This window comes from Myzus persicae, unplaced genomic scaffold, assembly GCF_001856785.1.
Source record: "Myzus persicae strain clone G006 unplaced genomic scaffold, MPER_G0061.0, whole genome shotgun sequence".
NCBI classification, from domain to species: domain Eukaryota; kingdom Metazoa; phylum Arthropoda; class Insecta; order Hemiptera; family Aphididae; genus Myzus; species Myzus persicae.
In genome coordinates, this window is record NW_019101460.1 from 1,032,276 (window position 1) to 1,045,055 (window position 12,780).

Below are 12,780 nucleotides of genomic sequence, written 5' to 3' on the forward strand. Positions count from 1 at the left end.
TATTTATAGATGAACTTTGATTTAGAATAAAAGTGCGTTTAAGTGACTATAGTACAACACATTTTTGAATGGTTTCTTCATGTAAAAATATGTTTCAGAAAATATTGAAGCTTGACGTGTTCCATCAGGTAATATTGTAAATATATAATCATCAGCCATTAACTATGTAGAATGTTCACAGAATATTTTGGTAATAACTAATAAGTAATAGCCAATAACATTATACCGGAGTTAAGTTCACATTATCTTTCAAATATCGAGATAGTTGACTTGATATTTTAGGGGTAAATTACTAAACTACCATTAAAATGTACCTAGAAATAATTAATCACTAGTCATTACTCATTACCTATAGGCTACAGAAGAGTAGAGCCTAGTGAAAATGTTCAACTTTAATTTTGTTATGTTTTTTACTAATAACAAAAACTTAACGTTACAAACTTTTATCAATGTTTATTTTTTTAGTGGATTTATTATAATTCGTCTGTCTAAATCAGTGCAGAATTATGATAGTACCCATGTATTTGGGTAAAACATGTTTATTAGCCGTCAATTAGGTATACGTAGTTTATGTGTGTATAGGTTCTAGGAAATTGATGAGTCCGGCGCATAACACTCTCGATAATCTTTTATAGATCAAAGCGGAAATTTATAATATAGTATTTATTTTTATTCATAAGAATGCTAGCGGAGACATAGGATATCGGGATATATTTATTTTAATATAATAAAGTATTATTTTCACTATAACATAACACATCAATAAATCTATTATTTAATTTTACTGGGTTTATGTAGTAATACTAATTAAAAATATAACACTTAGATTACTTTGCGGTTTACCTATTTTAGTCAGTCAGACAGATAGACAGACAGATAGACAGCTAGCTAAATATATCTGTGAGTGTTTCATGCAATATGACATTTCGTTTTGTGTGTCTTAAAATAATAAAATAACAGTCATATATACCTACAATTTTGAATACAACTTTTATGGTATGCAAGATAAACAAGGGGGAAAATAATAAAAAAGATCGTTTAATTTATACAAACAAATTTAAGATTTCCAAACTAAAAACCCCAAAATAAGATTTGTGTGTGAGCCCATCTTAAAAACTGATTTTTTTTAAAATCCCTTCTTATTGCACATATAGAGCGTTATAGAAACCACAAATTCGAATTTCAAGTCTATAAGTTTTGTCATTTTTCAGAAATAACGATAAATGAGTGGTATTTGGCTTTCATATTATATAGGTATATCTATTAGATTACTATATATTATTGACTCACCTACGTCATCGTAGTCTTCAAATCCGTTTTGGCGGCGATGGCACTGGCAAAGACGAAACGCATGCCAATTAGAGGTACTCGACGATGTCACACTTGACCGCGATGTTGGGACACGACGCGATCGACGCCCTGTTGTGGTGGTGCGGTGGGTGCTGCTGTTGGTGAGCGTTATGTGGGTGGCGGTGGTGCTGCTGCGACGTCGACGACAACGAATCGTGCGCTCGCCTCTCGGTCAAAAGCTTTTGGAATATCGGCAGAATGGCCACGTCAAGCAGCTCGCCCTCGGACAACGTGTTCACTCGGGACATGCCAGCGCCGCCAAGCGTCGGCGGCAAACCGGGTGCGTTTGTCGGCGACCCTCCTCCCGTTGAGCCTCCAGACTCGCGCCTCCGGCCATGGTACACATTGGGTGTGCTGTGCATATGTGGCGCCGACGGCCGCCTAAGCCCCGGGCCCCGGTTTCGAGACGACGATGATGACGCGCCACCGCCTCCACCGCAAGATCCGCTCTTCTCGGACACCGAACGGTGCATGGAACTGCCTGTCGTCAGCGATGATGAACTGTCATCCTCTAAGGTACAAACAAAACAGTTTTTTTAAACATTTTTGTATACAAATATTCAAAATGTAATTGTTTTATGGACAACCCCATACCTATCATAATCTATACAACTACATTTTTTGTTGAAATTTAAAAACATAAAACCTTCACGTGTTTTATACATTTTACTATACGCAATGACATATTCAAAATATTTTGATTAGTTGTAAGTTATTTCCTATTTATTCCATGGACCTATCACACAGTTAAACGTTAAGGTGGTATTGTATCAAAAGTTAACGAAAGTAGTTTAATATTATAATGTGATACAAATGTACTTATATACACTATAAGAATAATTAGATATTAATTAATATAATAAATGCAATAATTTTAGCGAAAATTAAATCAACCTACCATCATAATACTAATAGTAAAATAAGTTACATTAATCACATATTATGAAATATATCTGATATAGGCTGATAGACCATCCACAGTTCCATACTCAGAAACGTTTTTCGTTAAATTTCAATTTAACACATCCATTACAGTGACCCATTCCATCTCCACTGTACCCACTTGTCCAATTTTTTTAAAAATCATTTAAGATTCATTTTTCACTAAGTATTTAAAAAAAAATAATAATCAGTTGAGATTTTAAAACTAATTATATTGAAAAGTTTATACTTTTACAATATTTATATTATTGTAACGGCATTATTCCTCCAAGACAAATGTGCGAACTACAATATTATTGTCTTTTTACTATTTGCGTTTGGTTTATGGTTTGAAAGATAAAATATGTAGATACTGAGACATTGAGTCAAATTAATAGTATTTTTTTCATCTAACATAAAAATATCATTCCTTCACACAAATAAACCACATGCCTAAAAAAAAATAATGTGTATAAAAAAAGGGAACCAATTTAAACTTTCTTATTCTGAGTTCACCTCCAAAGAGAGCGGGACTCATCGATTTTTTATCTCAAATAATATCAGAGTACTTCACTATAGCTTTATCATATTATAAGATAAAACAATATTAGTGTTCATTAGGTGGTTCTATGCAGGAGAAGGAATATTATTTAAAATAAGCAATATAGAAATTTAAATTTAAGATTATACTTCATAACATTTTTTTTACCATGGATGAAATATCAAGCGCAATGATACCACAGTCGATAAGTAACGGATCTGTTGTGATTCTACAGTTTCACATGGAACTACGCATAAGAAAATATTTTGTCTGAATGAATTTTGGTTAAAGATACCTACCGATTTTTTGGTTTTAAACTTTTTTGTTTGAAGTATTTAGTAAGTAATAAAAAACAATTTAATTGATTAAAATATTGTTGATAAAAAAAAATTATTAATATTTGTATAAAATACAGAAACAGATAATTTAGTGTTGGTTAATTAGTTATGACTTATGATCATAATTCATAATTTTTTACGTATCAATAAAAACAGTGAAAATATTAACATTGACTACTAGCTATGTCACTCAGTCACTCATTGGCAATCTAGGAGAAAAAAATACTGTTTCGTATTTAAGTCATAAATAATGAGCTTAAATCAACCTTAAATAATGTGTGACTTAATTAAAAGAGGAGAACTTCATCTACCATTATTTAATGATGTTTTAATTCGAAATTCGCATAATATATTTGAAATACTTTGCGCTAAAATTACAATAATGACGAAATAAAAATAAAAATATTGTAAAAACAATAAAATATTGTACTTGGGTTTTTTAAAGAATAGTTGTTATTCATTTAAACTGCATCTCTTTTAAAAATTATACTGCGTTGGACAAGTTGATAAAATTATTGAGAACCGTAGCTTTTTGCAACATCAAAAGTCAGATATTGTAGTTGGGTACGAGTTTTCAATGGACGACGAATACGATTTTCAATATTCCCTCTGCTGCAATAATTGAGAACAAGCTTTTAATGAAGTATGGGTGGTGTCGGGGTGGAGCCGAGAAGGTGATTCGCCAGCTTATAATAGATATCCGTGGTTTGTATGATCTATCATGCCTACAAACCCCTATGAATAAGCGGCACTTGGCTCTAATCGCTGGTGGAACAACAATTAATCACAATTTTTCTGCAGGGCCATTAAATATGACAAGTTTGTTTCTCAACATTTTTTCTGGGGCAGGAGCAACTGCCCCTCATTACACCTCCCCCCCAAGTACTTCCTATGATCCTATAGTCTAATATGGGATATCACTACTTTTGAATCGCCCCTATAGATGGTGACAAACTGACAATCCTCGGGGTGTATGTTACTGTGGTGGTGGGTCGTCGTGGGAGCCGGATAGGTGTTTGTGTTGATAAATCTCAAATTTTTGGACGCCGTGATTACCGTCGTCGGTCGGCGAATCCGCATTATTGTTGAGCAAGCCTCTGGTGACGGGCGGCGGTGACCGGTTCGCGTGTCGTTGCGTTTGCGTCAGCCACAGCTCGTCCTGGTGCACGAACGTGGGTTGTTGGCACGTTCTCTTGGTCTGCGGCATCGACGGCCGCCTGTGCGCACAACTGGCCGCCGCCGTGTGGGACGCAGCGGCGGCCGACTGGTGTTGTGGCGTCGTCACATTACCACTGGCCCGCCTCTGATGGCCTGTGCCGCACGACTGCAAAAGGGCACAAACAATATTACAAACGTTAAATCATTTTTCCCGCTGCTTGTCGTTGCAGCCTATTCCATCATAGGTACTTATTTAAAAAAAAAATTCAATCTTCAAGATATTTTACTTTTCTCAATTCGCTTCACCCTAACGATATCTCCAAAATATATAATATGTACCCGTTCAAAAAAAAAAAAAACCACTATAGGTACCGCTAGAAAAATAAATAACAATTATTGATATTATTGTTATTTATTTTAGACATACATTTTTGATCAAACAATTTCGTGATATGAAAAAAAAACATTCTGACAATAATATTTTTTAATTTCATCGTTTTATGACTGTCTGGATCCCTCTTCGCAGTTTCACCGAAACGAATAAAAAGTTACACTTACCCTAGCACTTTCGTTATTATTATTAGGTATATTGTTAACCACATGAAATGTTTCCATTACAAATAACTAATAAGTATTAAATTGAAACATCGAACATAATTATTTTGACTTTGACCCAGAACGTTGTAATAATTATATAGTTTATTTGCAGAATATGGAATTTTCGTAACAAATGGATCAATAGAGAGAAAAATACTTTTTATTCTTTAAGTATTATTTGAAAACGTTTTCGTAATTTGTCGGAAAGTTACATTATTTTCCATTTAGAATAAGAATTCATTTTAATATTCCGGCCCTGACAACTTCTTCTAAAAAGACAATATAAATTATGTCAAAATAAAGTTAGTAAAAAACAAAACAAAACAAATAACCTTTTTTTGTGTGTAATATTTTTACATTTTTCTTTTTAAAAAAAGTGTACAATAAAAAGTTCGAGCTCTGAGAGAAAATGCTATTTTACATACTCGTGTAGGAGACGGCGTGAAGCTCGCAGGTTCGTCTGGTGGTTTGGCCGGTTCGATAGAAATAGATGGGATCCTGGTATGCCTTTGACACGTTTTTCTGAAATCGAAAATCATTGATTGTTGGTACTGTTGGAAAATAGCGTAATTTGCTTTCAAATTTTTGATTGGAATTCGATATAAGTATACCTTACTATAGTTTTATCAAGTATTTAAAAATTAAAAATGAAAAATTCAATAAAATAAAGAACTTATTGTCACTAGCGGGTGACTTATTATAGTATAGTTAGTATAGTTGTTCTATAATAACATGTGGGCCGTCGTTAAATACCGCACACTTATCATTCATAACCACACATTTGGTTGACAGTTAATAAAAAATGTATTCATTATTGTTATAAAAAATTTGTCATAAAAATAATTGAATACCTATAGATATGAGAATGTATAATTTTAGTATTAATAAAAAATAAAGTTTGCATAGAAGCCAGGTATAGTAGATATAAGTACATATTACTTAGATTAGAATAAATTTAAATCCTAGTTTTTTAAAATATTCTATTAAACTTATTTCATTGTTAATGAAACGATCATATAAAATGTTATTGTGATTTACATTTAACTAATAATGACACATCGAATTTCTTTTGAATCTGCATTAGTTTCTTTGTTTTCGTGGTTATGATCACTTCTATTTCACTTTATTTTGATTAGATAATATGATTAACTGGTGAGCGGTTCTAAACGGTAATGCGATTTTAGATAAATGTGTGTGGTATTGAACTATTTGATTTTGGGAAAACTGAGAGGAATTTTTGTATAAAAGTGTGCGGATTCGAACGATGACCTTTTTTGAAAGTGTGCTGTTATGACGACCGACGTAACACGTAATAATTATGTCTTCGTAATTGTTTTAAAAAAAGATCATTAAATTAAATTGTTGAACAAGGGTGGAAAATAAAATAGTGATCCATTTAAATGTTTCTATAAAATATAATATAAATAAGAAAAACATTAAGTTATGTTACATCACGGATTTTAAGAATCAAACAGAAATTGTTTATACAGGCCTAACTCTAAATGGTTACATTACTCAACGCTTTTAAAATATATAACCTATATAAATATTGTTTCGGCAATGCCTAAATATTATTTTTTGGCGCTTAACAAAGATAATTAGGCTAAGTGTAAAATATCGATAAATATTACTTTTCTGGAGAAAACTGTTCTGGCACAAGTACTTCAATAACACCATTTGAATCTTCTTCTTGGATAACATCAACTTTAGTCTGTTTCTCTTCAGCTATTTTTTTCAGTTCTGTAATTTGATTTACATATAAAACATTCATAATTTACAAAGTCATATTCATGTCAAAATAAATTCCAATAGTAATTTTTAATAATCGTAAACTAACTGATTTCTGACAACTTAAGAGCCCGGAACGTATCAATCTTTAACACCATCGCATCGATTTCTCGATCCACGTCCAATATTTGCTGTCTGTATTGTTGATTTTTATTTTTTTGTGCTCGAATTTGTTCTTCTGTGTCACAAACATCCTTATATGTCTTAGACATTGGCCTTAAAGTAGCTCGTATTCGTTTATCTACTCCTTGTGGATTCCTTTTTAACTCTACAATCTGTATAAAAATAATAATTTTAGAAAGAGTAGTTGTATTCTAGTTCGATTTTGCATAAATCAACAACTTAGTTGTTATATACTTTTGAGTACATGGTATATTAAGTAATTAAAATTCTTTTAAATTAATTTTAGAGAATTTGGCGAATTTAATGAAATAAGTTTTTTTTTTGCATTCATAAGACGATTGTAAAACTTCAAATTATCAAAACACCGTGCTGTATCTATCATTTCTGATAGTTTGAAATGAGTATTTTCATGGGATAATCTCAGTGCAGGTAGGTACCTGTTATACAACTATAGGCACCGGAGAGATGGTGCTGGTACAGTACAAATACGGCGACATAGAAACGGGAATGGTTACAGTGAAATTCACATATTATATCTGGTAGGTACTCACTTTCGGTATGAACACCAGGAAAAGCGTGGCAGTGGAACAAAACAATATAAACACTGATATGATGATGAAAGATGCGTCCTGTTGGTCGCTCAGGACGAAAGAAATTGCAGCGCCGGCGACGCACATCAATACCACGTTATACACGCTCATACCCACGTACTTCGAGTCGTTTAACGCGGGTATGCTCACGTGTCGGGTTTCCCAAGCTAGAAAAGCTCCAAAGACCTAAAACGCCCACGCAAAATAAGTTTCATACTTTAGGCCGTCTTTCATCTACAATGATAATAGAAAAAAAAAAAAAACAATAACAAAGAAATAACGTTTACGTACCATTAGTGATCCCTTGTAGACGTATATGATGGCGAGAAATACGGTCATGTGATCGCTCTGACAGTACTCGTTACATGGGATGATCACAATGTCGTCACTGTGAGGGTGTGGCTGTAGGAGTATACAACGTTTGCATAAATATGTGGGTAATAATAAAACATCGTGATGGGTACACGAGTAAATATTTTAGTAATGTCTATTGATCATAATTATTATTTTAAACTTCTTCCATTTTGAGCTATGATACGATATATAACGCGTTTTTGTATTAGAATAATTGCGTGATGCACACGTTCGGGCCTAGATATATACATTATATTTAACTGCTATAGTTGGATCATTATTATATTAATTTGTGAATTACAATTCACAGTTATCATTTCATTCAAAATATAAATTGTTGCTGCAAAAAAGAGTAACACTATCTTAAATAGTTACATCGTATGGAAAAAAAATGAAGGTTATGTCACGTGCTATTATAATTGCATTATTTGTATACACTTATTAGTGGCACACTGGAACCAAGGTTATTCCCTATGATACTTTTTGTGTTTTCGTGACCTCTGAATAATTGGATCAAGCGTGAACACGAAAGACCGCGAGTTTTGCTAAAGTTACTCTGTGAAAATGTTTTTTGGATCGTTCGCGACACCACACCCATTATATATTATTCTGGAGACTATACTACCCGAGGTTAACAACAAAGTACAAACACGTATCCACCATGGCAGAACTAACCAAGTGTGCTTTTAATTTTAAAACAGTACAAAGGATTCATTTACAACCCTTTTTTTTCTTGTTGCTCGTTGTTTTAAAAAATATATTTATGTAATTATTTTTTTCATCAACTGCTGTTTTAAATATTTTACAATGTCGTTTTTGGTGGTTGTTTTATTTTTTTCTAGGAACGATTTTTTGTAAGCTTATTATTTATGTACATACTTTTTAGTTATAACTAAAGTAATTGAATAAATATTCTTTTGATTAAAATTATAATTCACATTCACACATTATATATTAATTCAAAGGGAATTCTAAGATATTTTTTAAAAATATTTCTTTTTTTTGTACATTTTTTATCAAACCGGATTACAAAAAATAGTTACACTATAGACTTGAAAAGGTTCAATTTGTCGTGAGAAGTTTCATTTCAAATTTCATAATGTACTATGAAGGTTTTTAAAAACCTTTTTATGTTTCTTCAAATCGATATACATATATAATATATATGCATATTAGACTAACATAATGCTATAATTATAATTTTTAATATTTTATATAATCATATACAATTATGACTGGTTGAGGTATATTTATTTTAATATTATTTAAAATTTAGTAATTTTATCTCAGTGTTCTTTATGATATAAATAGTCATTGGTTATTAGTTACATGGTTATAAAGTAACAAAAAAAAAAAAAAACCAGCAACTTGATTAGTATTAAAATTAATCATTTTTTCTAATTCAAGTGGTTTCCAATCACAATTTAATTTGCTTATTCCATTCGTCTAAAAATTGAATTGAATATTAATATCTAATATAATATACTACAGTCTTTAACTTTATAACTGATTACTATCACGTGTTACTATGTACCTATGCCCCCTAGTTAATTTTTTCTACTCACCCTCGTAAATACACCTTCGTTTATAATTTGAATGGAAATTAAACTTTTAAGTCTAAACTATTTGGATTTGTCAAGTACTTAGTTAATGTACTGAAGTTAAAATGGATTTGTATTTTGTTGACATAAACAGTTACGTATATAAACTTAAAATTTACGTTTATGTAGGTATTATTATCGTTGGCGTGAAAGATATTCGTAGGTAGTTTTAAGGCTTGGGATTATGAAGGAAAACAGTAGGTTATGTCATTGTATACACGAGGTTGATGTATTTTAATATTCACTCCCATGCTTCAAGTTTTTACTCACGTATGATTCCATTTGTTTAGTTTCCCTGTAAAATGGATCTGAAAACTGCCACGTGAACATTATTCCTAAGTCGATGCATAACAATATGCCAACCATGAGGAAAAGCTGTGTATCTTTTACGATCTGTAACATTCAAAATAATTCGTTTTGGTATATTGTTTAATAAATAACTTGAAACTTGTTTTTGATTAAAAAAAATCTTAAAAGATAAATGTATATAATACATTTATATTATATATCCACATTCCACATCCGTATTAAAACATTAAAGATTTTGGTGTTTGATTTATTTGTATTGTGCTTTAGAACTTTAATATTAAAGTTTGGCATTGCTCAGAGGATATTTCTAAAATTGTTGTACCGTTTGTGTCACTATTAAGATACTCTGGCAAGTACCTAAACAATAAAAGAATAAAAAGAACAATCAAGAATTGTTTTTTTTTTCACATCGATCTGTTCAACAAACAGTTATTTAGTATTTTGTATATAAAAATAGCACAAAAAAAAAAAATAGTTAAATATAGACTCTTCGTACTATTTTAATTTGGAAATCGAATCGCCGGACCGGTTATCATTTTATATCAGTTTTTTGTTTGGGTTACATCGAACAGCTTCACCGAGCTCACCTTTTTATTGATGGTGATGTCCGTAAAAATGGAGTGCACTCTCCAGGTTTTCGAGAACATCGCACCGAATGCCAATGAAAACCCGGCCATCAGCAACCACGCCCGCGCTGCACATATGTATGGAAACATGTTAATACTGGTCATCCGGCTGTTCAGACCCAGAAATATGACACTGCTGTACGTCAACATAGCTCCGATGATTATTAAATTGTTCAAGTGTGGGCTGGACATTTTGATGTACCTGAAACATGCGACAAGCGTGTTGTAGTCGTTGATATGTTTTGTGTTACTTATAATAATACTTATAAACATATAATAATGTATATATAAATATTCATTATTATCGTCTCTACATATCCTGTAATATATTATATATAGGTGCTATTTTTATACCTATTGGTAATAATTGGTACACTCGCGACTTATTCAATAATTATAATTTTCACGCACACCTAGAGCTGTTAAGTACCTCATGTAGGTCTTTTTGTTCATACAAACATCAATAAACACTGATTATACAAAAATTAAAACAAAAAAACAAATGACATTAAGCATTTTGTATAGGTACACTATGGAAATTCGTATAAAAATTAAAGTCACTTTTAGAGTAATTCTCATAACGAGCCATAAATATTTTATTAACATTTTATGACGTCTAAACGATAGTTTTTTTCAGTTTTTTTTCCGGAATGTATTACAAACGTATACTGCTTAATTTAAATACCTACTTCAATGAATATGAGTTCGTAAAGTTTGTTTAAAATAGATTATAAACGTATGAATAAGAAACCTGAAAAAGTAGGTTTATACCGAAATTTACGATGTGCTTTACACAAAAAGAAATAACAATTAATTTGATAAATAAAACTAAGAAAGGGACTCTTATTTTAGTGTAGATCTATATGGAGTTTAATTGCTGTCGTTCCCCTTTGAAAGGATCACTGTGTGGTTTGAAGCTATTGTTTCCTTTGTTATTACCTACGTGGATATGCATAAGTAGGTACGTTATAAAACATTTACAGAATACTTAATTGCAGCATTATTGTTTCGAAAATATAAAATTAATATTAGTTATATAAATTTATAATTTACTAGCTTGAAATAATAAATTTAATTTGGATGATCGACATTGTGTTGTACAAAAATATTCAAAATACGCATAACTGTTACAAGTTGATCAAAAAAATTAAATTAATTATATTAAAAAGCATGTATAGATGATTTCATTTTTAATTAATTTATGAATGAGTAATGTAAAGATTATTTTTTACGTATGATACATACGCAATTAATTTTGAATGCATAATTATATTATGTGAATTATAAGTTAAATTCGTTAATATTTTGATACATTTAAAATAATAAATACATATATTATACAATGTTTTATTTTTTAAATATTGTCTGAATCTAAAATATAGTCTGTGGATTGTGTTAAGAGGACACTACACGGTCATTTGTTGTTTCCATCTTACAAGTGCTTAACATACTAAAGGTACGATAAGCAGATCACTTTTAGTTTTGTTAGTTTAAAAATTAGAGTGAATCAACCAATTTTGAAACTTGATGGTAAGAGTATTATCTGTTTTTATATGTGGAGTTTTTAACGATAATTCGATTTTAAGTGATTTATATATTATTTTTAATTTACGCTATATTATATATGTGCAAAATTCGCTAAAAAATTTAACTACCTTTAAATACCCACATATAAGTACAGATAGTTCTTACCACCAAGTTTCATAATAGGTCGATTCATTCGTATTTTTAAACTTACGAAGTTATACATGATCTGCTAAACTTTTTCCATAGCGTCGCACTAGTAAGACGGAGACAACAAATGCCGGTGTAACGTCCTCTTAAGTTAAGATAATTATTAATTTTATTTTATACACTGATTAAAGAACTTGCTTCAATACATATGGGTATAATGTAACAAATAATCAACGAAAAATGTTAAAAAGGTGGTAGTGTTGGGACCTAATCCCTAACATAATTTCTACCCAACGTGCTTTATTAATAACATTGTAAGTGTATCGTTAATAATCATTCTATAATCATTTAATTATTTTAATTTAATTTAACTTTCATTATTTCTCTTAACAACTGTCAAAGTTCCTTCACTGGAAGGTCTCTTAAATCAGTAACTCGAGTCATATAACCACTGTCATCACTTAAATTTATTGTTTTTATATGTAACAGATTGTGGATTATATTATGAAGTAATTAAAAATAATTTAATTTTCAATGATTATTAACACTAATTATACTTGCTAAGTATTTTTGAAAATTATTTAATGGCTTTCTTAAATTAATTTTTTTTAGTGCTTCTTTGATACTGTTTGAATTTTAAAACATTTTACGTGCTTCGTTTGTTTTGTTTTATTGAATTTTGTTCACTAATAACATTGACATTTGCATAGTTTTAAATTAATTATTTAATTCAGCACAAAAGGTTTAGAAATAATGTCTAACTTACTTATTTTAATACCTTAATATACTTTCATTACTAAAATAATTTAA

The 12,780-nt window shown here is 30.6% G+C and overlaps 1 protein-coding gene across 2 annotated transcripts in view; it reads right to left on the reverse strand.

Moving 5' to 3' along the window:
• The window catches only part of LOC111029210 (gamma-aminobutyric acid type B receptor subunit 2), a 226,590-nt gene that overhangs the window by 2,776 nt on the left and 211,034 nt on the right, over positions 1-12,780 (reverse strand). For both annotated transcript variants that reach the window (XM_022308144.1, XM_022308145.1), the window contains 9 exons: positions 10,258-10,498; positions 9,632-9,754; positions 7,698-7,808; positions 7,368-7,592; positions 6,743-6,968; positions 6,537-6,645; positions 5,331-5,427; positions 4,207-4,474; positions 1,291-1,861 (listed from right to left, as the gene is read on the reverse strand). In XM_022308144.1, coding sequence (XP_022163836.1) covers positions 1,359-1,861; positions 4,207-4,474; positions 5,331-5,427; positions 6,537-6,645; positions 6,743-6,968; positions 7,368-7,592; positions 7,698-7,808; positions 9,632-9,754; positions 10,258-10,498 — 1,903 coding nt within the window. In that variant the 3' untranslated portion in view covers positions 1,291-1,358. The remainder of the gene's footprint in view (positions 1-1,290; positions 1,862-4,206; positions 4,475-5,330; positions 5,428-6,536; positions 6,646-6,742; positions 6,969-7,367; positions 7,593-7,697; positions 7,809-9,631; positions 9,755-10,257; positions 10,499-12,780) is intronic.